The sequence below is a fragment of the Scyliorhinus canicula genome, chromosome 30, assembly GCF_902713615.1.
Source record: "Scyliorhinus canicula chromosome 30, sScyCan1.1, whole genome shotgun sequence".
Taxonomy (NCBI): domain Eukaryota; kingdom Metazoa; phylum Chordata; class Chondrichthyes; order Carcharhiniformes; family Scyliorhinidae; genus Scyliorhinus; species Scyliorhinus canicula.
The window spans coordinates 14,753,753-14,775,853 of record NC_052175.1 but is presented as its reverse complement, the minus strand read 5'-3'; the positions used below and the strand labels follow the sequence as shown (position 1 = coordinate 14,775,853).

Genomic DNA, 22,101 nt, shown 5'->3' with positions numbered 1-22,101 from the left:
GGAGGGCAGTCAGATGGGGAGGGCGGGGGGGGGGGGGGGTTTAGCTGGTGTATCCGGATGAGGTGCTCACCTGTGTCCATGTTGTCTGTAGTCTGTTTGGATGTAAGGGCATCAAGGAGAGTTGGACAGTGCCACAGGCTGGACATAGCATAGCCCAGGAGGGGCAGAATGGCCACGTGGAGGCAGACAAAAAGGAAGAAGTTGGGAGAATGATGGAGATGACGGAATTGGTCAGTATGACGAGACCAATCTGATTACAAATTGCCTGTTGAACCCATCGTGTGGCCTTCCCATCGCCCTGACACCCCGCTCTCTGCCTTTTGTTTCAGAATGGAGATCCAGCTTCCGGGAACCTGGGAGAGCGGGGAACGTGCCCCAGCCAGCTCCAGGTGGTGATTGAGAGTACCCAACAGCACCCCAAGCCCTGAGAGCATCCAGCAGCAACATCAGCTCCACCTTTCCCACTGAACCTCTCTATTCCTTGCACCCAAAGATCTGACCTGGCTTTGAAAGCGGGTTGCAATCGGCTCTCAAACTGGGTTTGGATTCTAACCCAGTTTCACAGCTGATTAAAACCCGGTTCCAGTCCGGATTGAAAAACAGAATTGAAATCTGCTTTAACTGGGATTTAAAGCAGCCTTTCGGCACGTTCTTTGTGCTGAGCCAGTGCCATTGGGCGCTCCAAAGATTCCTACCTCAATTGACGTGAATGTTTCAAACTTGAGCCATTTTTAAACCTCCGCACCCACGGTAATGGGCAGTAACTGTCAGTACCCGAGCTGACATAAACCTACCTACCTCCAGAGTCACTGGATTCTACCCCAACAATGCAGGTCCTTCCCTCAGCATTGTTTACACCCACCCCCCCACCACTGAAAGGGGGGGGGGGGGGGGGGCAATAATCCTCCAGTGCACACAGACTCGACACATCCAAATATTTTAAACTGGCTGAGAAGCATCCAAAGATTTTAGAGATTTAGGGACAGAAACTGAATTTATCTTCTATTTTTTAAATCAAATAGCTTTGCGAGGTCCCGGAGGTGGTCACTGGGCAGCCAGGCCGCCGGCTGGAGTTGTCACCCTGCTGTTGCCGAGGGCTGTCGGTGGGTGAGCCAGGAAACTGAGTGTTCGATCAGAGAGAGAGAAAAGGGTGTTCCTCACACCAAGACCAAAGACACAGACAAACCGCCTGAGCTGGTGGGGGTCTCTGCTAATTTCAGTGTGTTTGAGGATGTCCCAGACTCTCTCTCTCTCTCCCCATCCCTATTCTCTCCCCAACTCTCCAGAAGGCAGCCTGATTGATAAACAAACCAGAATTGGTTGTCCATCGCCATGAATGAAGGTGGTGGCTCCAATCCATTTGATGTGGCTAACCTTTGCTTCGCAGCCAGAGTTTGACCTCCGTACTGTGGGATTCATCGATCATCATCCTCAGCAAACGGGGCAGCACGATGGTTAGCACACCTGCCAACATCATCTGACCCGTTCTAATATCTGACCAAATAAACACTCAGTTTCCTGTGGCTGCCTCACTCTGGCTCGTTTGTTACCTCAGTAGTTATTGAATTTAAATATAATCCAAAAAAGCTTTTTAAATGTCAGTTTTTAAAAGATCACCAAACGCTCACTGACGGTGGGTTTGATACCAAAGTTTCCCCCACTTTTTAACCATTTCTTTAGGCCGGAAGTTTTTTGTCCCTTGTGTTCCCACGCACGGCAGGGAGGGCACCGTCCCTCGTGTTCCCACGCACGGCAGGGAGGGCACCGTCCCTCGTGTTCCCACGCACGGCAGGGAGGGCACCGTCCCTCGTGTTCCCACGCACGGCAGGGAGGGCACCGTCCCTCGTGTTCCCACGCACGGCAGGGAGGGCACCGTCCCTCGTGTTCCCACGCACGGCAGGGAGGGCACCGCCTCCCCTCGCACTGACGGGGGACAGTAAGGGTACCACATTGGAGTCAGCTGGCTGGCTGTAGGCCGGGTTACACAGCCCCCAGCCTCACAGCACCTCCTCTAGCTGTGGTTGGGAGAGATCCCTCCCACTGTAGACACATTCCCTGGGATATGGGGGATGGGAACATCCCTCCTGCCCTGGACAGGTTTCCTGGGGAATCTGGCCTAAAGCTTTGGCCCGTGTTTACAGTGTCTCAGTGCCACTCCCTTTCTCCTACCTGCTTTAGAGATCCTGACCGTGTTGTACATCTTCCAGATCTGATTTACAAATGGAATGTTTGAGTTTTAACAGCATTTTCAGATATTGCTACTGCTTGGGTGATTTTAGAAATCCATTTCTCACCAAATGATACTTCTTTTGAATTATTATGTCCTAGCTTTAGGAAGGAACAATGGTTTAATTTTTGTGGGTTGGGCGGTGAATTAGTGGGACTGAGACTCACTGTACAAATGTTCCAATTTGTAAAAACCCTGGATTTGGTCAGGAAGTCTTCTTGTCTGAAGTGGCAGCGAAGATAATCCAGCGGTCAGTTATCCCTCCCTCCGTCATAATCAGAGACTGCTCTCGTCTGTCTCCAACACTGCAGCAGGAGTTACAGGGTGCTTGCTGACCTTTAGCCTGAGACCAGGGATACCTTGGCCCAGCTGCTTCATCAATGACCTTCACTCCATCAGAAGGTCAGAAGTGGGGATGTTTGCGGATGACTGCACAATGTTCAGCACCATTCGCCCTCAGATACTGAAGCAGTCCGTGTCCAAATGCAGCAAGACCTGGACAATATCCAGACTCGGGGCTGACAGGGGGCAAGTTACAGTCCCACCAGGTAAGGGCCAGGCAATGACCATCTCCTACAAGAGAGGATCTAATCATTGCCCCTTGACATTCAATGGCATTACCATTGCCGAATCCCCCCCACCACCACAATCCATCAGCATCCTGGACCCAGCCATATAAACACTGCGGCTACAAGAGTAGATCTGAGGCTGGGAATCACCTCCTGACTTCCCAAAGCATCTACAAGACACAAATCAGGAGTGCGGTGGAATACTCTCCACTTGCCTGGATGAGCGCAGCTCCAACAACACTCAACACCATCCAGGACAAAGCAGCCCCACTTGATTGCTCCCCCTTCCACCAACATTCACTCCCTCCACCACCGGTAAACAGTAGCAGCCGTGTGTACCGTCTACAAGATTCACTGCAGTAACTCACCAAGGTTCCTCAGGCAGCTCCTTCCAAACCCACGGCCACTACCATCCAGAAGGACAAGGGCAGCAGATACCTGGGAACCCCACCACCTGGAGGTTCCCCTCCAAGTCACTCACCACCCTGACTGGGAAATATATCGGCCGTTCCTTCATTGTCACAACATCCTGGAACTCCCTCCCTAACAGCACAGTGGGTGTACCTACACCGCAGGAGCTGTTGTGGTTCAAGGCGACAAGGAATTAGGATGGGCAACATAGGCTGCTCTAGCCGCTGACACACACACACATCCTGTAAATTAGTTTTTAAAAAAGAACAAGACTAACACAGCTCATCCTGACCCTCCATTTTTCTTTTTTTTTTAAGCCACCGGGCTGTTATTTCAACACGTGATGTGCCAAAAACTACTTTCTGATTAATAACGTGTGAAATCAACTGCAGTGGTGTGGACGTGGGCTGGGCCAGCGCAACCCCCCCCCCCCCCCCCCCCCGGGCCAAGTCTCGGAGCTTCACAGCTTCACTCCCCTGCAGCAACCCCAGCCTCTCTCCGGCTGGATCGCAAACACCCTCGTTACTCACTCAGTGCTCCCCCGGCGAGGCAGCCTCTGTCCACTCAGTGAAGTCTATAGTCAAACCTTAGAGCAGAAGCTAGTACCAATGAAATGAAAACTGTTTTCTGTGTATTTTTGTAAAAGATGCTTGTTAAATGTTTGAATCTCTCTCTCGAATCTATGTTTTGATCACGAGGCTCTGCAGGATGCGGATTATTTTTCCACACCAGGCTCACTGTAAGGATAATTCACCCCCCCCCCCCCCCCCCAGCCGACCCCCATTTCCTGCCCCCCCCCCCCCCCGGGATCAGTGCCCTCTTCCATATTCCACTCCCTGCCCAGGCCACGTCTACATGTGCCTTGAAATCAGTTACCTTGCAACAGAAAGAGAAAATGCTGCGAATATGCAGTCGAGTTGGGCAGTACCTGTGAGAGAGCAGGAAGGGTTAACATTTTCGAGTCGACCCTTCGGGGCTGGGGAGAGGGTGAAAACCCATTCTCTGTTCTTACTTCTGATTTGCAGCATCCACGGTTTTAATTTAGAGTACCCAATTCTTTCCCTCTCCCCCCCCCCCCCCCCCCAGTTAAGGGGCAATTTAGTGTGGCCAATCCACCTACCCCGCACATCTTTGGGTTGTGGGGGGGGACGAGACCCACGCAGACACCCACCGTATTTTATAACCTTTCGATAATCACTTTACATCTCAGTTATCGGGACGGAGTGAGACTCCTCGTCCTCCACCTAGAATCCGTACCTCATTGACCGTCCTGGTAAAACAGGGGCCCCCACCTCTAACTCTATCCGTGTAACAGCAGCTCATAATCCAGGCCCACTTCCAGCAAGGGTTGGAAACATCGGATCCTGCAGTGTCTCATCTCCTCCATCTAGATTTCCTTTCGGTAAAATAAAATTATTTGAAAAAATAAACACCAGTGTCTTTAAGTGCTAATTTGATGAAGTGTTTACAGCATTGCAGGTTGTGACAATGCCGCGCCAGGATTGTTTTCACAGATAGAATCTAGTCTCCGCGGCCTAACATCCATCTTACCCACCGTTAAAACATCCCCGGCTACACTTGTGGATGGAGGTTGGCCAGCAGGTGGCTGGACGTTTCCATAGTTCAGCTGGGTAACGCTAACCCCCTCAGCTCAGCCAGAGCTCCTGGGGTCACTGGCTGGGGGTGACCCACCAGCGCAGTTTGAATCCTGCGCCTGTATCCAACTCCTCGCCCTCAGGCCCCACTCGGCTAACAGACCGGGCTCCAGTCTCTCCCCCGTCTCGGTCAGTTAATGCTCAGCCGATAGAACCAGCACAGACTGGGGACTTTAATTGGAGGAGCCGACGTACAGACTAGTCAAGCAACTGTCTGACCAGAGTCACTCTCATAATCATCCTTCCCAGCAGCCGGTGAGGGAACCAACAAGAGGGCAGGACCGACTTGACGTCATCCTCACCGAGTTGCCTGTTTCGATTGCCTTTGTCCATGGTGCGGGTGACCACCACAGTCCTCAGACCATGGATACCCGCCCATCGTCTTGTGTGGCACTATCACCGTGCTAAATGAGATAGACTTCAACCAGATCTAGCAACTCGAGACTGAGCATCCAATAGGTGCTGTGGGCCATCAGCAGCAGCAGAATTGTATTCAACCACAATCTGTAATCTAATGGCCTGACATACCCCCCACTCTACCATTACCACCCAGCCAGGGGACCAACCCTGGTTCAATGAAGAGCGCAGGAGAGCATGCCGGGAGCAACATCAGTATGTTCTATAACTGGTGACACTACCACACAGGGCATCTTATGTGCCACAGTATAAGCAGCAAGTAATAGGCAGAGCTCAGCCATTCCACATTGAACGCATCAGATCTAAGCTCCGCAGTCCTGCCACAGCCAGCCGTGAATGGTGGGGGACAATTAACTCACTGGAGGAGGCGGCTCCACAAAAATCCCCATCCTCAGCATATCAGTGAAAAGGCTGAAGCATTTGCTATAATCTTCAGCCAGAAGTGCTGAGTGGATGATCCATCTGGGTCTCCTCCGGAGGTCCCCAGCATCACAGATGCCCGTCTTCAGCCGATACGATTCACTCCACGTGATATCAGGAAATGGCTGAAGACACTGGAAAGGCTCTGGGCCCTGACAATAGAACTTCCCGCACCTCTAGCCAAGCTGTTACTATAGCTACATCTACCAGAAATGTGGACTATATCCCAGATATGTCCTGTGCACAAAAAAGACAAATCAAACCCAGCCAATTACCCATTGGTCTACCCTTGATCATCAGAAACTGATGAAAGGTGTCATCAGCAATGCTTTCAAGCTGCACTTGCTTAGCAATAACCTTCTGAGTTTGGGTTCCTCCAGCATCACTCAGCCCCAGACCACATTTCAACACAAAGAGCTGAATTCCTGAGGTGAGAGTGACTGCCCTCGACAGCAAGGCAGAATTTGACTGAGTGTGGCATCAAGGAGCCCGAGCTAAACTGGAGTCAATGGGAATCGGGGGGGAAACTCTCCGCTGGTTGGAGTCATACCCGGCACAAAGGGAGATGGTTGTAGTAGTTGGAGGTCAATCATCTCAGCTCCAGGACATCACTGCAGGGGTTCCATCAGGGTAGTGTCCTCGGCCCCAGCCATCTTCAGCTGCTTCAGCAATGACCTCCCTTCCATCAGGTCAGACGTGGGGATGTTTGCGGATGGCTGCACGATGTTCAGCACCATTCGCCCTCAGATACTGAAGCAGTCCGTGTCCAAATGCAGCAAGGCCTGGACAATATCCAGGCTCGGGGCTGACAAGGGGCAAGTTACATTCACACCAGGCAATGACCATCTCCTACAAGAGAGGATCTAACCATCGCCCCTTGACATTCAATGGCATTACCATCGCTGAATCCCCCACATCCTGGGAGTTACCATTGATCAGAAATGTAATACTGTAGCTGGCAGGGAAGGTCAAAGGCTAGGAATCCTATGATGAGTAACTTACCTCCTGACACCCCCCCCCCCCCCTCCCCCAAGCCTGTCCATCTACAAGGCACAAGTCAGGAGTGCGATGGGAGACTCTCCACTTGCCTGGATGAGCGCGGCTCCAACAACATTCAAGAAGCTCAACACCATCCAGGACAAAGCTTGATTGCTCCACTTCCACAGACATTCACTCCCTCCACCGTGTGTACCGTCTACAAGATGCACTGCAGTAACTCAGCAAGGTTCCGAAGGACAAGAGCAGCAGATTCCTGGGAACCCCAACCCCTGGCGGCTCCCTTGCAAGTCACTCACCGCCCCGACTTGTATATCGGCCGTTCCTGCACCGTCGCTGGTTTGAAGTCCAGGAATCCCCTCCCTAACAGCACAGTGGGTGTACCTACACCGCGGGGACAACACGACAGCTCACTCCCACCTTCTGCAGGGCAACGAGGGAATGGGCAACACACGCTAGTCTAAACAGCGACACCCACGTCCTGTAAAGTCACATTTTAAAAACTGACAGATTGAGAGGCTTCACCATGAGCAGGTCAAAACGATATTCAGCTTCATTTTATTTACAAAGGGCAGGATAAGAACTTTATCACAATATTTACAGGTCAGAAATGATAACCAACACGGTTATAATGGCCAGCAATGAATTAGCCTCATCATTCAAGCTCCCTGAGCATTCAGCCTACCCCTGGACTATGACCTTCAGACATGCAGCACACATGCAGGTAAGGGAAGCGTGCACACGTTTATGGAACAACGCCACTCAAATTCAACTCTCAGCAATAAGAAAGAGGTGATGAGTTTGGTGGAAATATGTCCCGTGTCCATGACACCTTCATGTTTAACACAGTGACTGAATACAAGCATTTCTAATGGATCTTTCACTGGGACAGGAGGTCCCAATGCAGCAGACGCCATAGGATGGCTTTTTGTGACGAAGGAAATGCAGAAGTCAATGTGTGCACAGCACGATCCCAGTTGATGACCAACTATTCTGTTTTAATTATGTTGGCCGTAAGGCAAATTTCGGACCAGGACATGGGGGAGATCTCCATTCCTCATCAACCAAGATCCATGGGACTGTGGACAAAACCTTGGTTTAATAACCCTCAAAACCAAGCCCTCGGACAGTGCGGCGCTCCCTCAGTACTGACCCTCCCACAGTGCGGCACTCCCTCAGTACTGACCCTCTGACTGTGCAGCACTCCCTCAATACTGACCCTCTGACAGTGCAGCACTCCCTCAGTACTGACCCTCTGACAGTGCGGCACTCCCTCAGCACTGACCCTCTGACAGTGCGGCACTCCCTCAGTACTGACCCTCTGACAGTGCGGCACTCCCTCAGTACTGACCCTCTGACAGTGCGGCGCTCCCTCAGTACTGACCCTCTGACAGTGCGGGGCTCCCTCAGTACTGACCCTCTGACAGTGCAGCACTCCCTCAATACTGACCCTCTGACTGTATACCTGTTCTGTGCTGCACTCTCGGCCTAGTGTTGTGGAACAAATCCAAGGGATTTTGATGCACACAACAATATTGCCCAGTGAGGCGCTGGTGCCATTTGAGCTTCAGGCTGTGTCTCAATAGGGTTTAGGTCTTGACGTGAGCTCAGGTTTGGTGAACTGGTCAAGGGAAGCTCCTGGGAGAGGGAGGTAGTTTCTATACTAATTAGTGCTCACAGAGGATTATTTAGCTAACATCTGCTCAAGAGTACGGCGTCTTTCTCGAAGAGTTCAGACAATTATCGGGAGCCGGGTGATCTCTCCAGTACCTACAGGTTCCTCGCAGACTCTTGAGTTTCTCTGGTGGCTCATTGGCTGGGATCAAAATGGATCTGTTCAGGAAGCTGCCGAGTTGACCAATGGACCAACAGTGTAGCTGGCCAATCAGGGCGTTTTAAAAAGGGTCACTCGGGAGTGAAGGAAAGTTTTGGCAGTTTGGGCCCAACCCCATTAGGAGTTTGGAAAGATTACACGTAATTTAAATGAAAGCGACGATCTGGACAGGGACTGCTGCTGAGATCACGTTCCGGCGAGTCAGGAAACACTTTCAGAATAGAGGGTCTCCCCTTCAATACAAAGAAGGGAACGATTCCCTCTCTCGGAAGGCTGTGGGCCAATGGGTTCTCTTCCCCAGTGGGCGATTGAATATATTGCAGGCTGAGTTAGACATGATTTCTCAATTACCGGGGAATCTCGGAAGGACAGGGAAGTGGACACCGAGGCCACAGTTAAATCATCCATGATCGACTGAATAATGGAGCAAACTCGATGGGCTGAATGGTCCATTCCTGCTCCTATTCCTTATCTTGGGCACCTATCTGAGGGACTCTAACACAGCGCTGTCAATTCAGCTCTGCTCTGTGGCCAATCACAGAGGATCCATTTCACAGTCAGGCTCAATGGCCCCGGCAAGGCCCGAGTTGCCCTGGAGGTCACCCCCGGGAGTTACAGCTCCTGCAACGCACGCGAACAGGCGAGGAGGCGACAGCGGCAGGTGAGTTGGGACAGTGCACAGCTGGAGAACGGTACGGTGGAAGGCTGGGAGTGAAATGCCCTCCCAAGGGGTAGGCTAGCCCGTGGCAATACAGAAACACGGGGTGGAAATGTCTCCTGTAGTTATTCAGAATCGCCGAGCTCTCTCTCCAGTGTTTAAGGAACGCGGGCCCACACTGGGATCTGCAAGGGCTTTGATCAGAGGCCAGGCAGTAGAACAGGAAACACAGCAGTGGGTCAGTGCAGCTCTGCCCCCCCCCCCTTGCCCAGAGCCAGTGATGACGGGCAGAATGGGTGCAGAGGGCATCAGCCTGCACCCTCACATCGTCATCCAGGTCCTCAACGCACCAACAAGACAAACTAAAGTAAACTTCAAGCTTTGGAAACTAAATATTTCCTGGTAAACTTCCCCAGCCCACCCTCCCGAAAGAAAAGCACAAAGTTGGACGCACCCAAGCACCAGCAGCCTGGCGAGGTATCACCACAGGGGTAAGGAGTTCGATTCCACTTAGACAAGTCCTTTTTGCCAGTCTGCATGCCAACAAGGGCCACCGGAATATTCAGCTGGGGTGTGGGGCCATGAGGTGGTCCAGTCTTTCCCTTGAAGAGCCAGTTGACTATGGTGCCATCCAAAAGGGCATCTGTTGCTGGGCCCTCTGCGGGGGCAGTGCGTAGCGACACTCGGCACTCCAGCCATGCGCCATGCTCTGCCGCCTTCTGCAATATTCCTCCTCCTCATCCGATGAGTCTCCGCCGTACGACACCAGGCGCGCGTCGTGATCACCCACTCTCCGCATCTTCATCGAAGGCTGTTCCCTGAGGCGATCTACAGGCAGGCAAAGAACAAAGAGACACACACACACACGCACACACACACACACACACACAGCAAAACCAACAGTCCCAACAAGAGCAGCTCGGGGAGAGAAACGGGTTTGTTATTGGGAGGGAGACGGTGTTGATGTAGATGTGATGTGGGGTTGGCGCACGGGCCAGGGAAATCCAACACACAGCAGGCAGGTTTCACCAATGTTTCATCACCAACGGAACCAACGGAACCAGGGAGAGAGAGAGAGAGAGAGAGAGAAACACAAAAACAAAAAGGTGATGTTAGAAGGGGTTCCAGCAGTTTCCCAATCCCATTTGCAGGGCTGACTCTGACCAAGAGGGATTTACAAAATAACCCACACGTGACCGACACAAGTTCCTGAACGGGGCCAACGTTTACACTTTACCAGAGTTAGCACTCAGCCGGGATTTTCCCGTTTTAGGCCGATATTACACTCAGCCTCACTTTAGGTGCAGGCAGCACCTTATACCCACCTCGCAGGCACCCAGCACGTGAACAGGAGCAGGAACCCTGGCTGATTTCCCCTCTCTCTCTAACCCAGGTATCACTGGACAGTGATCAGGAGCAGGAACCCTGGCTGATTTCCCCTCTCTCTCTAACCCAGGTATCACTGGACAGTGATCAGGAGCAGGAACCCTGGCTGATTTCCCCTCTCTCTCTAACCCAGGGATCACTGGACAGTGATCAGGGGCAGGAACCCTGGCTGATTTCCCCTCTCTCTCTAACCCAGGGATCACTGGACAGTGATCAGGAGCAGGAACCCTGGCTGATTTCCCCTCTCTCTCTCTCTCTAACCCAGGGATCACTGGACAGTGATCAGGAGCAGGAACCCTGGCTGATTTCCCTCTCTCTCTAACCCAGGGATCACTGGACAGTGATCAGGAGCAGGAACCCTGGCTGATTAGCCCTCTCTCTCTCTCTCTAACCCAGGGATCACTGGACAGTGATCAGGAGCAGGAACCCTGGCTGATTTCCCCTCTCTCTCTAACCCAGGGATCACTGGACAGTGATCAGGAGCAGGAACCCTGGCTGATTTCCCCTCTCTCTCTCTAACCCAGGGATCACTGGACAGTGATCAGGAGCAGGAACCCTGGCTGATTTCCCCTCTCTCTCTCTAACCCAGGGATCACTGGGCAGTGATCAGGAGCAGGAACCCTGGCTGATTTCCCCTCTCTCTCTCTCTAACCCAGGGATCACTGGACAGTGATCAGGAGCTGGAACCCTGGCTGATTTTCCCTCTCTCTCTAATCCAGGGATCACTGGGCAGTGATCAGGAGCAGGAACCCTGGCTGATTTCCCCCTCTCTCTCTCTAACCCAGGGATCACTGGACAGTGATCAGGAGCAGGAACCCTGGCTGATTTCCCCTCTCTCTCTAACCCAGGGATCACTGGACAGTGATCAGGAGCAGGAGCCCTGGCTGATTTCCCCCTCTCTCTAACCCAGGGATCACTGGACAGTGATCAGGAGCAGGAACCCTGGCTGATTTCCCCTCTCTCTCTCTAACCCAGGGATCACTGGACAGTGATCAGGAGCAGGAACCCTGGCTGATTTCCCCTCTCTCTCTCTAACCCAGGGATCACTGGGCAGTGATCAGGAGCAGGAACCCTGGCTGATTTCCCCTCTCACTCTCTCTAACCCAGGGATCACTGGACAGTGATCAGGAGCTGGAACCCTGGCTGATTTCCCCTCTCTCTCTAACCCAGGGGTCACTGGACAGTGATCAGGAGCAGGAACCCTGGCTGATTTCCCCTCTCTCTCTCTAACCCAGGGGTCACTGGACAGTGATCAGGAGCAGGAACCCTGGCTGATTTCCCCAATCTCTCTAACCCAGGGATCACTGGACAGTGATCAGGAGCAGGAACCCTGGCTGATTTCCCCTCTCAATCTAACCCAGGGATCACTGGGCAATGATCAGGAGCAGGAACCCTGGCTGATTTCCCCTCTCAATCTAACCCAGGGATCACTGGACAGTGATCAGGAACAGGAATCCTGGCTGATTTCCTCTCTCTCTCTCTAACCCAGGGATCAGTGGACAGTGATCAGGAGCAGGAACCCTGACTGATTTCACCTCTCTCTCTAACCCAGGGATCACTGGACAGTGATCAGGAGCAGGAACCCTGGCTGATTTCCCCCCTCTCTCTCTCTCTAACCCAGGGATCACTGTACAGTGATCAGGAGCAGGAACCCTGGCTGATTTCCCCTCTCTCTCTCTAACCCAGGGATCACTGGACAGTGATCAGGAGCAGGAACCCTGGCTGATTTCCCCTCTATCTCTAACCCAGTGATCACTGGACAGTGATCAGGAGCAGGAATCCTGGCTGATTTCCCCTCTCTCTCTAATCCAGGGATCACTAGGCAGTGATCAGCAGCAGGAACCCTGGCTGATCTCCCCTCTCTCTCTCTAACCCAGGGATCACTGAACAGTGATCAGGAGCAGGAATCCTGGCTGATTTCCCCTCTCTCTCTAATCCAGGGATCACTAGGCAGTGATCAGAAGCAGGAACCCTGGCTGATTTCCCCTCTCTCTCTAACCCAGTGATCACTGGACAGTGATCAGGAGCAGGAACCCTGGCAGATTTCCCCTCTCTCTCTAACCCCGGGATCACTGGACAGTGATCAGCAGCAGGAACCCTGGCTGATTTCCCCTCTCTCTCTCTAACCCAGGGATCACTGGACAGTGATCAGGAGCAGGAATCCTGGCTGATTTCCCCTCTCTCTCTCTAACCCAGGGATCACTGGACAGTGATCAGGAGCAGGAACCCTGGCTGATTTCCCCTCTCTCTCTAACCCAGGGATCACTGGACAGTGATCAGGAGCAGGAACCCTGGCTGATTTCCCCTCTCTCTCTAACCCAGGGATCACTGGACAGTGATCAGGAGCAGGAACCCTGGCTGATTTCCCCTCTCTCTCTAACCCAGGGATCACTGGACAGTGATCAGGAGCAGGAACCCTGGCTGATTTCCCCTCTCTCTCTCTCTCTAACCCAGGGATCACTGGACAGTGATCAGGAGCAGGAACCCTGGCTGATTTCCCCTCTCTCTCTAACCCAGGGATCACTGGACAGTGATCAGGAGCAGGAACCCTGGCTGATTTCCCCTCTCTCTCTCTCTAACCCAGGGATCACTGGACAGTGATCAGGAGCAGGAGCCCTGGCTGATTTCCCCTCTCTCTAACCCAGGGATCACAGGACAGTGATCAGGAGCAGGAACCCTGGCTGATTTCCCCTCTCTCTCTCTAACCCAGGGATCACTGGACAGTGATCAGGAGCAGGAACCCTGGCTGATTTCCCCTCTCTCTCTCTAACCCAGGGATCACTGGGCAGTGATCAGGAGCAGGAACCCTGGCTGATTTCCCCTCTCTCTCTCTCTAACCCAGGGATCACTGGACAGTGATCAGGAGCTGGAACCCTGGCTGATTTCCCCTCTCTCTCTAATCCAGGGATCACTGGGCAGTGATCAGGAGCAGGAACCCTGGCTGATTTCCCCCTCTCTCTCTCTAACCCAGGGATCACTGGACAGTGATCAGGAGCAGGAACCCTGGCTGATTTCCCCTCTCTCTCTAACCCAGGGATCACTGGACAGTGATCAGGAGCAGGAGCCCTGGCTGATTTCCCCTCTCTCTAACCCAGGGATCACTGGACAGTGATCAGGAGCAGGAACCCTGGCTGATTTCCCCTCTCTCTCTCTAACCCAGGGATCACTGGACAGTGATCAGGAGCAGGAACCCTGGCTGATTTCCCCTCTCTCTCTCTAACCCAGGGATCACTGGGCAGTGATCAGGAGCAGGAACCCTGGCTGATTTCCCCTCTCTCTCTCTCTAACCCAGGGATCACTGGACAGTGATCAGGAGCTGGAACCCTGGCTGATTTCCCCTCTCTCTCTAACCCAGGGGTCACTGGACAGTGATCAGGAGCAGGAACCCTGGCTGATTTCCCCTCTCTCTCTCTAACCCAGGGATCACTGGGCAGTGATCAGGAGCAGGAACCCTGGCTGATTTCCCCTCTCTCTCTAACCCAGGGGTCACTGGACAGTGATCAGGAACAGGAATCCTGGCTGATTTCCTCTCTCTCTCTCTAACCCAGGGATCAGTGGACAGTGATCAGGAGCAGGAACCCTGACTGATTTCACCTCTCTCTCTAACCCAGGGATCACTGGACAGTGATCAGGAGCAGGAACCCTGGCTGATTTCCCCCCTCTCTCTCTCTCTAACCCAGGGATCACTGTACAGTGATCAGGAGCAGGAACCCTGGCTGATTTCCCCTCTCTCTCTCTAACCCAGGGATCACTGGACAGTGATCAGGAGCAGGAACCCTAGCTGATTTCCCCTCTATCTCTAACCCAGTGATCACTGGACAGTGATCAGGAGCAGGAACCCTGGCTGATTTCCCCCCTCTCTCTCTCTCTAACCCAGGGATCACTGTACAGTGATCAGGAGCAGGAACCCTGGCTGATTTCCCCTCTCTCTCTCTAACCCAGGGATCACTGGACAGTGATCAGGAGCAGGAACCCTGGCTGATTTCCCCTCTATCTCTAACCCAGTGATCACTGGACAGTGATCAGGAGCAGGAATCCTGGCTGATTTCCCCTCTCTCTCTAATCCAGGGATCACTAGGCAGTGATCAGCAGCAGGAACCCTGGCTGATTTCCCCTCTCTCTCTCTCTAACCCAGGGATCACTGAACAGTGATCAGGAGCAGGAATCCTGGCTGATTTCCCCTCTCTCTCTAATCCAGGGATCACTAGGCAGTGATCAGCAGCAGGAACCCTGGCTGATTTCCCCTCTCTCTCTAACCCAGTGATCACTGGACAGTGATCAGGAGCAGGAACCCTGGCTGATTTCCCCTCTCTCTCTAACCCCGGGATCACTGGACAGTGATCAGCAGCAGGAACCCTGGCTGATTTCCCCTCTCTCTCTCTAACCCAGGGATCACTGGACAGTGATCAGGAGCAGGAATCCTGGCTGATTTCCCCTCTCTCTCTAATCCAGGGATCACTAGGCAGTGATCAGCAGCAGGAACCCTGGCTGATTTCCCCTCTCTCTCTAACCCAGGGATCACTGGACAGTGATCAGGAGCAGGAACCCTGGCTGATTTCCCCTCTCTCTCTGACACAGAGATCACTGGACAGTGATCAGGAGCAGGAACCCTGGCTGATTTCCCCTCTCTCTCTCTAACCCAGGGATCACTGGACAGTGATCAGCAGGACAAAGGGATGAAGTCCATTCAAGTCCCCTTAGCTGACAAGGTGAGTTCCAATACTTGCACAAAGAGCAGGGATGGACCTACAGAGGTCAGGGCCACCACATCACATTTAGAAACTTACGCCTGAAATCCAAATTTAAAATCTCACTCAGCAAATTCAGACAGCCCAGGGAGCAATTAAAATGATCAAACATGTATCTCTCGCTCACCATTTCTAACTGGGATGATTAGATGCCGGTGGGAGGAGGGTAAGTGCATGGCAGAATCACCCAGGGCCAAGTCCCAGCAGCGCAGTGCGACCAGCAGCTAAACACATGTGGGCAGCATGGTAGCACAGTGGTTAGCACTGTTGCCTTCACAGCGCCAGGGTCCCAGGTTCGATTTCCTGCTTGGGGTCACTGTCTGTGTGGAGTCTGCACGTTCTCCCCGTGTCTGCGTGGGTTTCCTCCGGGTGCTCCGGTTTCCTCCCACAAGTCTCGAAAAACATGCTTGTTGGGTAAATTGGACAGTCTGAATTCTCCCTCTCTGTACCTGAACAGGCGGCGGACTGTGGGGACTAGGGGATTTTCACATGAACTTCATTGCAGCATTAATGTAAGCCTACTTGTGACAATAATAAAGATTATTATGTGACGCCAAATTATCAGTCCGTCATCCACTGCACGTTACATCTCACAGTGAGTCAGTGTTACTGTGAGACTGGGTGCAACAGCGAATCAGGACAGTTACTGTGAGACTGGGTGTAACAGCGAATCAGGACAGTTACTGTGAGACTGGGTGTAACAGTGAATCAGGACAGTTACTGTGAGACTGGGTGTAACAGTGAATCAGGACAGTTACTGTGAGACTGGGTGTAACAGCGAATCAGGACACAGTTACTGTGAGACTGGGTGTAACAGTGAATCAGGACAGTTACTGTGAGACTGGGTGTAACAGTGAATCAGGACAGTTACTGTGAGACTGGGTGTAACAGTGAATCAGGACAGTTACTGTGAGACTGGGTGTAACAGTGAATCAGGACAGTTACTGTGAGACTGGGTGTAACAGTGAATCAGGACAGTTACTGTGAGACTGGGTGTAACAGTGAATCAGGACAGTTACTGTGAGACTGGGTGTAACAGTGAATCAGGACAGTTACCGTGAGACTGGGTGTAACAGTGAATCAGGACAGTTACTGTGAGACTGGGTGTAACAGTGAATCAGGACAGTTACTGTGAGACTGGGTGTAACAGTGAATCAGGACAGTTACTGTGAGACTGGGTGTAACAGTGAATCAGGAGAGTTACTGTGAGACTGGGTGTAACAGTGAATCAGGACAGTTACTGTGAGACTGGGTGTAACAGTGAATCAGGACACAGTTACTGTGAGACTGGGTGTAACAGTGAATCAGGACAGTTACTGTGAGACTGGGGGTAACAGTGAATCAGGACAGTTACTGTGAGACTGGGGGTAACAGTGAATCAGGACAGTTACTGTGAGACTGGGTGTAACAGTGAATCAGGACAGTTACTGTGAGACTGGGTGTAACAGTGAATCAGGACAGTTACTGTGAGACTGGGTGTAACAGTGAATCAGGACAGTTACTGTGAGACTGGGTGTAACAGTGAATCAGGACAGTTACTGTGAGACTGGGTGTAACAGCGAATCAGGACACAGTTACTGTGAGACAGGGTGTAACAGTGAATCAGGACAGTTACTGTGAGACTGGGTGTAACAGTGAATCAGGACAGTTACTGTGAGACTGGGTGTAACAGTGAATCAGGACAGTTACTGTGAGACTGGGGGTAACAGTGAATCAGGACACAGTTACTGTGAGACTGGGTGTAACAGTGAATCAGGAGAGTTACTGTGAGACTGGGTGTAACAGTGAATCAGGACAGTTACTGTGAGACTGGGTGTAACAGTGAATCAGGACAGTTACTGTGAGACTGGGTGTAACAGTGAATCAGGACACAGTTACTGTGAGACTGGGTGTAACAGTGAATCAGGACAGTTACTGTGAGACTGGGTGTAACAGTGAATCAGGACAGTTACTGTGAGACTGGGTGTAACAGTGAATCAGGACAGTTACTGTGAGACTGGGTGTAACAGTGAATCAGGACAGTTACTGTGAGACTGGGGGTAACAGTGAATCAGGACACAGTTACTGTGAGACTGGGGGTAACAGTGAATCAGGACAGTTACTGTGAGACTGGGTGTAACAGTGAATCAGGAGAGTTACTGTGAGACTGGGTGTAACAGTGAATCAGGACACAGTTACTGTGAGACTGGGTGTAACAGTGAATCAGGACACAGTTACTGTGAGACTGGGTGTAACAGTGAATCAGGACAGTTACTGTGAGACTGGGTGTAACAGTGAATCAGGACAGTTACTGTGAGACTGGGTGTAACAGTGAATCAGGACAGTTACTGTGAGACTGGGTGTAACAGTGAATCAGGACAGTTACTGTGAGACTGGGTGTAACAGTGAATCAGGACACAGTTACTGTGAGACTGGGTGTAACAGTGAATCAGGACAGTTACTGTGAGACTGGGTGTAACAGTGAATCAGGACAGTTACTGTGAGACTGGGTGTAACGGTGAATCAGGACAGTTACTGTGAAACTGGGTGTAACAGTGAATCAGGATAGTTACTGTGAGACTGGGTGTAACAGTGAATCAGGACAGTTACTGTGAGACTGGGTGTAACAGTGAATCAGGATAGTTACTGTGAGACTGGGTGTAACAGTGAATCAGGACACAGTTACTGTGAGACTGGGTGTAACAGTGAATCAGGACACAGTTACTGTGAGACTGGGTGTAACAGTGAATCAGGACACAGTTACTGTGAGACTGGGTGTAACAGTGAATCAGGACAGTTACTGTGAGACTGGGTGTAACAGCGAATCAGGACAGTTACTGTGAGACTGGGTGTAACAGTGAATCAGGACACAGTTACTGTGAGACTGGGTGTAACAGTGAATCAGGACACAGTTACTGTGAGACTGGGTGTAACAGTGAATCAGGACAGTTACTGTGAGACTGGGTGTAACAGTGAATCAGGATAGTTACTGTGAGACTGGGTGTAACAGTGAATCAGGACACGGTTACTGTGAGACTGGGTGTAACAGTGAATCAGGACACAGTTACTGTGAGACTGGGTGTAACAGTGAATCAGGACAGTTACTGCGAGACTAAGTGTAACAGTGAATCAGGACAGTTACAGTGAGACTGGGTGTAACAGTGAATCAGGACAGTTACTGTGAGACTGGGTGTAACAGTGAATCAGGACAGTTACTGTGAGACTGGGTGTAACAGTGAATCAGGACAGTTACTGTGAGACTGGGTGTAACAGTGAATCAGGACAGTTACTGTGAGACTGGGTGTAACAGTGAATCAGGACAGTTACTGTGAGACTGGGTGTAACAGTGAATCAGGACAGTTACTGTGAGACTGGGTGTAACAGTGAATCAGGACACAGTTACTGTGAGACTGGGTGTAACAGTGAATCAGGACAGTTACTGTGAGACTGGGTGTAACAGTGAATCAGGACACAGTTACTGTGAGACTGGTGTAACAGTGAATCAGGACAGTTACTGTGAGACTGGGTGTAACAGTGAATCAGGACAGTTACTGTGAGACTGGGGGTAACAGTGAATCAGGACAGTTACTGTGAGACTGGGTGTAACAGTGAATCAGGACACAGTTACTGTGAGACTGGGTGTAACAGTGAATCAGGACACAGTTACTGTGAGACTGGGTGTAACAGTGAATCAGGACAGTTACTGTGAGACTGGGTGTAACAGTGAATCAGGACAGTTACTGTGAGACTGGGTGTAACAGTGAATCAGGACACAGTTACTGTGAGACTGGGTGTAACAGTGAATCAGGACAGTTACTGTGAGACTGGGTGTAACAGTGAATCAGGACAGTTACTGTGAGACTGGGGGTAACAGTGAATCAGGACAGTTACTGTGAGACTGGGTGTAACAGTGAATCAGGACACAGTTACTGTGAGACTGGGTTTAACAGTGAATCAGGACACAGTTACTGTGAGACTGGGTGTAACAGTGAATCAGGACAGTTACTGTGAGACTGGGTGTAACAGTGAATCAGGACAGTTACTGTGAGACTGGGTGTAACAGTGAATCAGGACACAGTTACTGTGAGACTGGGTGTAACAGTGAATCAGGACAGTTACTGTGAGACTGGGTGTAACAGTGAATCAGGACACAGTTACTGTGAGACTGGGTGTAACAGTGAATCAGGACAGTTACTGTGAGACTGGGTGTAACAGTGAATCAGGACAGTTACTGTGAGACTGGGTGTAACAGTGAATCAGGACAGTTACTGTGAGACTGGGTGTAACAGTGAATCAGGACAGTTACTGTGAGACTGGGGGTAACAGTGAATCAGGACAGTTACTGTGAGACTGGGTGTAACAGTGAATCAGGACAGTTACTGTGAGACTGGGGGTAACAGTGAATCAGGACAGTTACTGTGAGACTGGGTGTAACAGTGAATCAGGACAGTTACTGTGAGACTGGGTGTAACAGTGAATCAGGACAGTTACTGTGAGACTGGGTGTAACAGTGAATCAGGACACAGTTACTGTGAGACTGGGTGTAACAGTGAATCAGGACACAGTTACTGTGAGACTGGGTGTAACGGTGAATCAGGACACAGTTACTGTGAGCTGGGTGTAACAGTGAATCAGGACAGTTACTGTGAGACTGGGTGTAACAGTGAATCAGGACAGTTACTGTGAGACTGGGTGTAACAGTGAATCAGGACAGTTACTGTGAGACTGGGTGTAACAGTGAATCAGGACAGTTACTGTGAGACTGGGTGTAACAGTGAATCAGGACAGTTACTGTGAGACTGGGTGTAACAGTGAATCAGGACACAGTTTCTGTGAGACTGGGTGTAACAGTGAATCAGGACACAGTTACTGTGAGACTGGGTGTAACAGTGAATCAGGACAGTTACTGTGAGACTGGGTGTAACAGTGAATCAGGACAGTTACTGTGAGACTGGGTGTAACAGTGAATCAGGACAGTTACTGTGAGACTGGGTGTAACAGTGAATCAGGACAGTTACTGTGAGACTGGGTGTAACAGTGAATCAGGACACAGTTTCTGTGAGACTGGGTGTAACAGTGAATCAGGACACAGTTACTGTGAGACTGGGTGTAACAGTGAATCAGGAGAGTTACTGTGAGACTGGGTGTAACAGTGAATCAGGAGAGTTACTGTGAGACTGGGTGTAACAGTGAATCAGGACAGTTACTGTGAGACTGGGTGTACAGTGAATCAGGACAGTTACTGTGAGACTGGGTTGTAACGGTGAATCAGGACAGTTACTGTGAGACTGGGTGTAACAATGAATCAGGACACAGTTTCTGTGAGACTGGGTGTAACAGTGAATCAGGACACAGTTACTGTGAGACTGGGTGTAACAGTGAATCAGGACAGTTACTGTGAGACTGGGTGTAACAGTGAATCAGGACACAGTTACTGTGAGACTGGGTGTAACAGTGAATCAGGACAGTTACTGTGAGACTGGGTGTAACAGTGAATCAGGACAGTTACTGTGAGACTGGGTGTAACAGTGAATCAGGACAGTTACTGTGAGACTGGGTGTAACAGTGAATCAGGACAGTTACTGTGAGACTGGGTGTAACAGTGAATCAGGACACAGTTACTGTGAGACTGGGTGTAACAGTGAATCAGGACACAGTTACTGTGAGACTGGGTGTAACAGTGAATCAGGACAGTTACTGTGAGACTGGGTGTAACAGTGAATCAGGACACAGTTACTGTGAGACTGGGTGTAACAGTGAATCAGGACACAGTTACTGTGAGACTGGGTGTAACAGTGAATCAGGACAGTTACTGTGAGACTGGGTGTAACAGTGAATCAGGACAGTTACTGTGAGACTGGGTGTAACAGTGAATCAGGACAGTTACTGTGAGACTGGGTGTAACAGTGAATCAGGACACAGTTACTGTGAGACTGGGTGTAACAGTGAATCAGGACAGTTACTGTGAGACTGGGTGTAACAGTGAATCAGGACAGTTACTGTGAGACTGGGTGTAACAGTGAATCAGGACAGTTACTGTGAGACTGGGTGTAACAGTGAATCAGGACAGTTACTGTGAGACTGGGTGTAACAGTGAATCAGGACAGTTCTGTGAGACTGGGTGTAACAGTGAATCAGGACAGTTACTGTGAGACTGGGTGTAACAGTGAATCAGGACACAGTTACTGTGAGACTGGGTGTAACAGTGAATCAGGACAGTTACTGTGAGACTGGGTGTAACGGTGAATCAGGACAGTTACTGTGAGACTGGGTGTAACAGTGAATCAGGACAGTTACTGTGAGACTGGGTGTAACGGTGAATCAGGACAGTTACTGTGAGACTGGGTGTAACAGTGAATCAGGACACAGTTACTGTGAGACTGGGTGTAACGGTGAATCAGGACAGTTACTGTGAGATTTCCCAAAATGGTCTGCAGATTCCACGGTATGAATTACAGGGAGATTATACAAACTGCCCCCTCCTCCCCCCCCATATCCCAAACTGTGGACTATGCAGCTCACTCACCCAGAGACTCTGGTGGTCCGAACATTCCCCCCGGTTCTCCTGGCTGCAGTAACCCTTCGTTCCGAAGCCGGTGTGGTGGTGGCATTAGGTGCCTGGCCAGACAGAGCACAGAGATGGTACGGCAAGTTTAAATTTGTACAGGAAAACAGACACGCCTCACAAGATTTTATGCAACATATTTATTCTCGCACAATGAAAATAAGGAATCCACAATGGAGGTTCAGGGACAGACTAGCCATCAGAAGTATTCTTACACTGAGCTTCCAGCTCCCCAG

At 51.0% G+C, this 22,101-nt stretch overlaps 1 protein-coding gene and 1 long non-coding RNA gene across 2 annotated transcripts in view; one reads left to right on the top strand and one right to left on the bottom strand.

Annotated features, from left to right (window-relative positions):
• Positions 1-89: 89 nt before the first annotated feature.
• Positions 90-892, top strand: LOC119958699. The gene is made up of 2 exons (XR_005459066.1): positions 90-230; positions 330-892. It is a non-coding gene; the product is annotated as an uncharacterized LOC119958699 (long non-coding RNA).
• A 7,160-nt stretch (positions 893-8,052) lies between these two features.
• LOC119958642 (KH homology domain-containing protein 4-like) overlaps positions 8,053-22,101 on the bottom strand; it is a 30,299-nt gene continuing 16,250 nt past the window's right edge. The window contains exons 7-8 of the mRNA XM_038787178.1: positions 21,827-21,918; positions 8,053-10,015 (exon numbers count right to left, since the gene is read on the bottom strand). Of these exons, the coding sequence (XP_038643106.1) occupies positions 9,807-10,015; positions 21,827-21,918 (301 nt within the window). The 3' untranslated portion in view covers positions 8,053-9,806. The remainder of the gene's footprint in view (positions 10,016-21,826; positions 21,919-22,101) is intronic.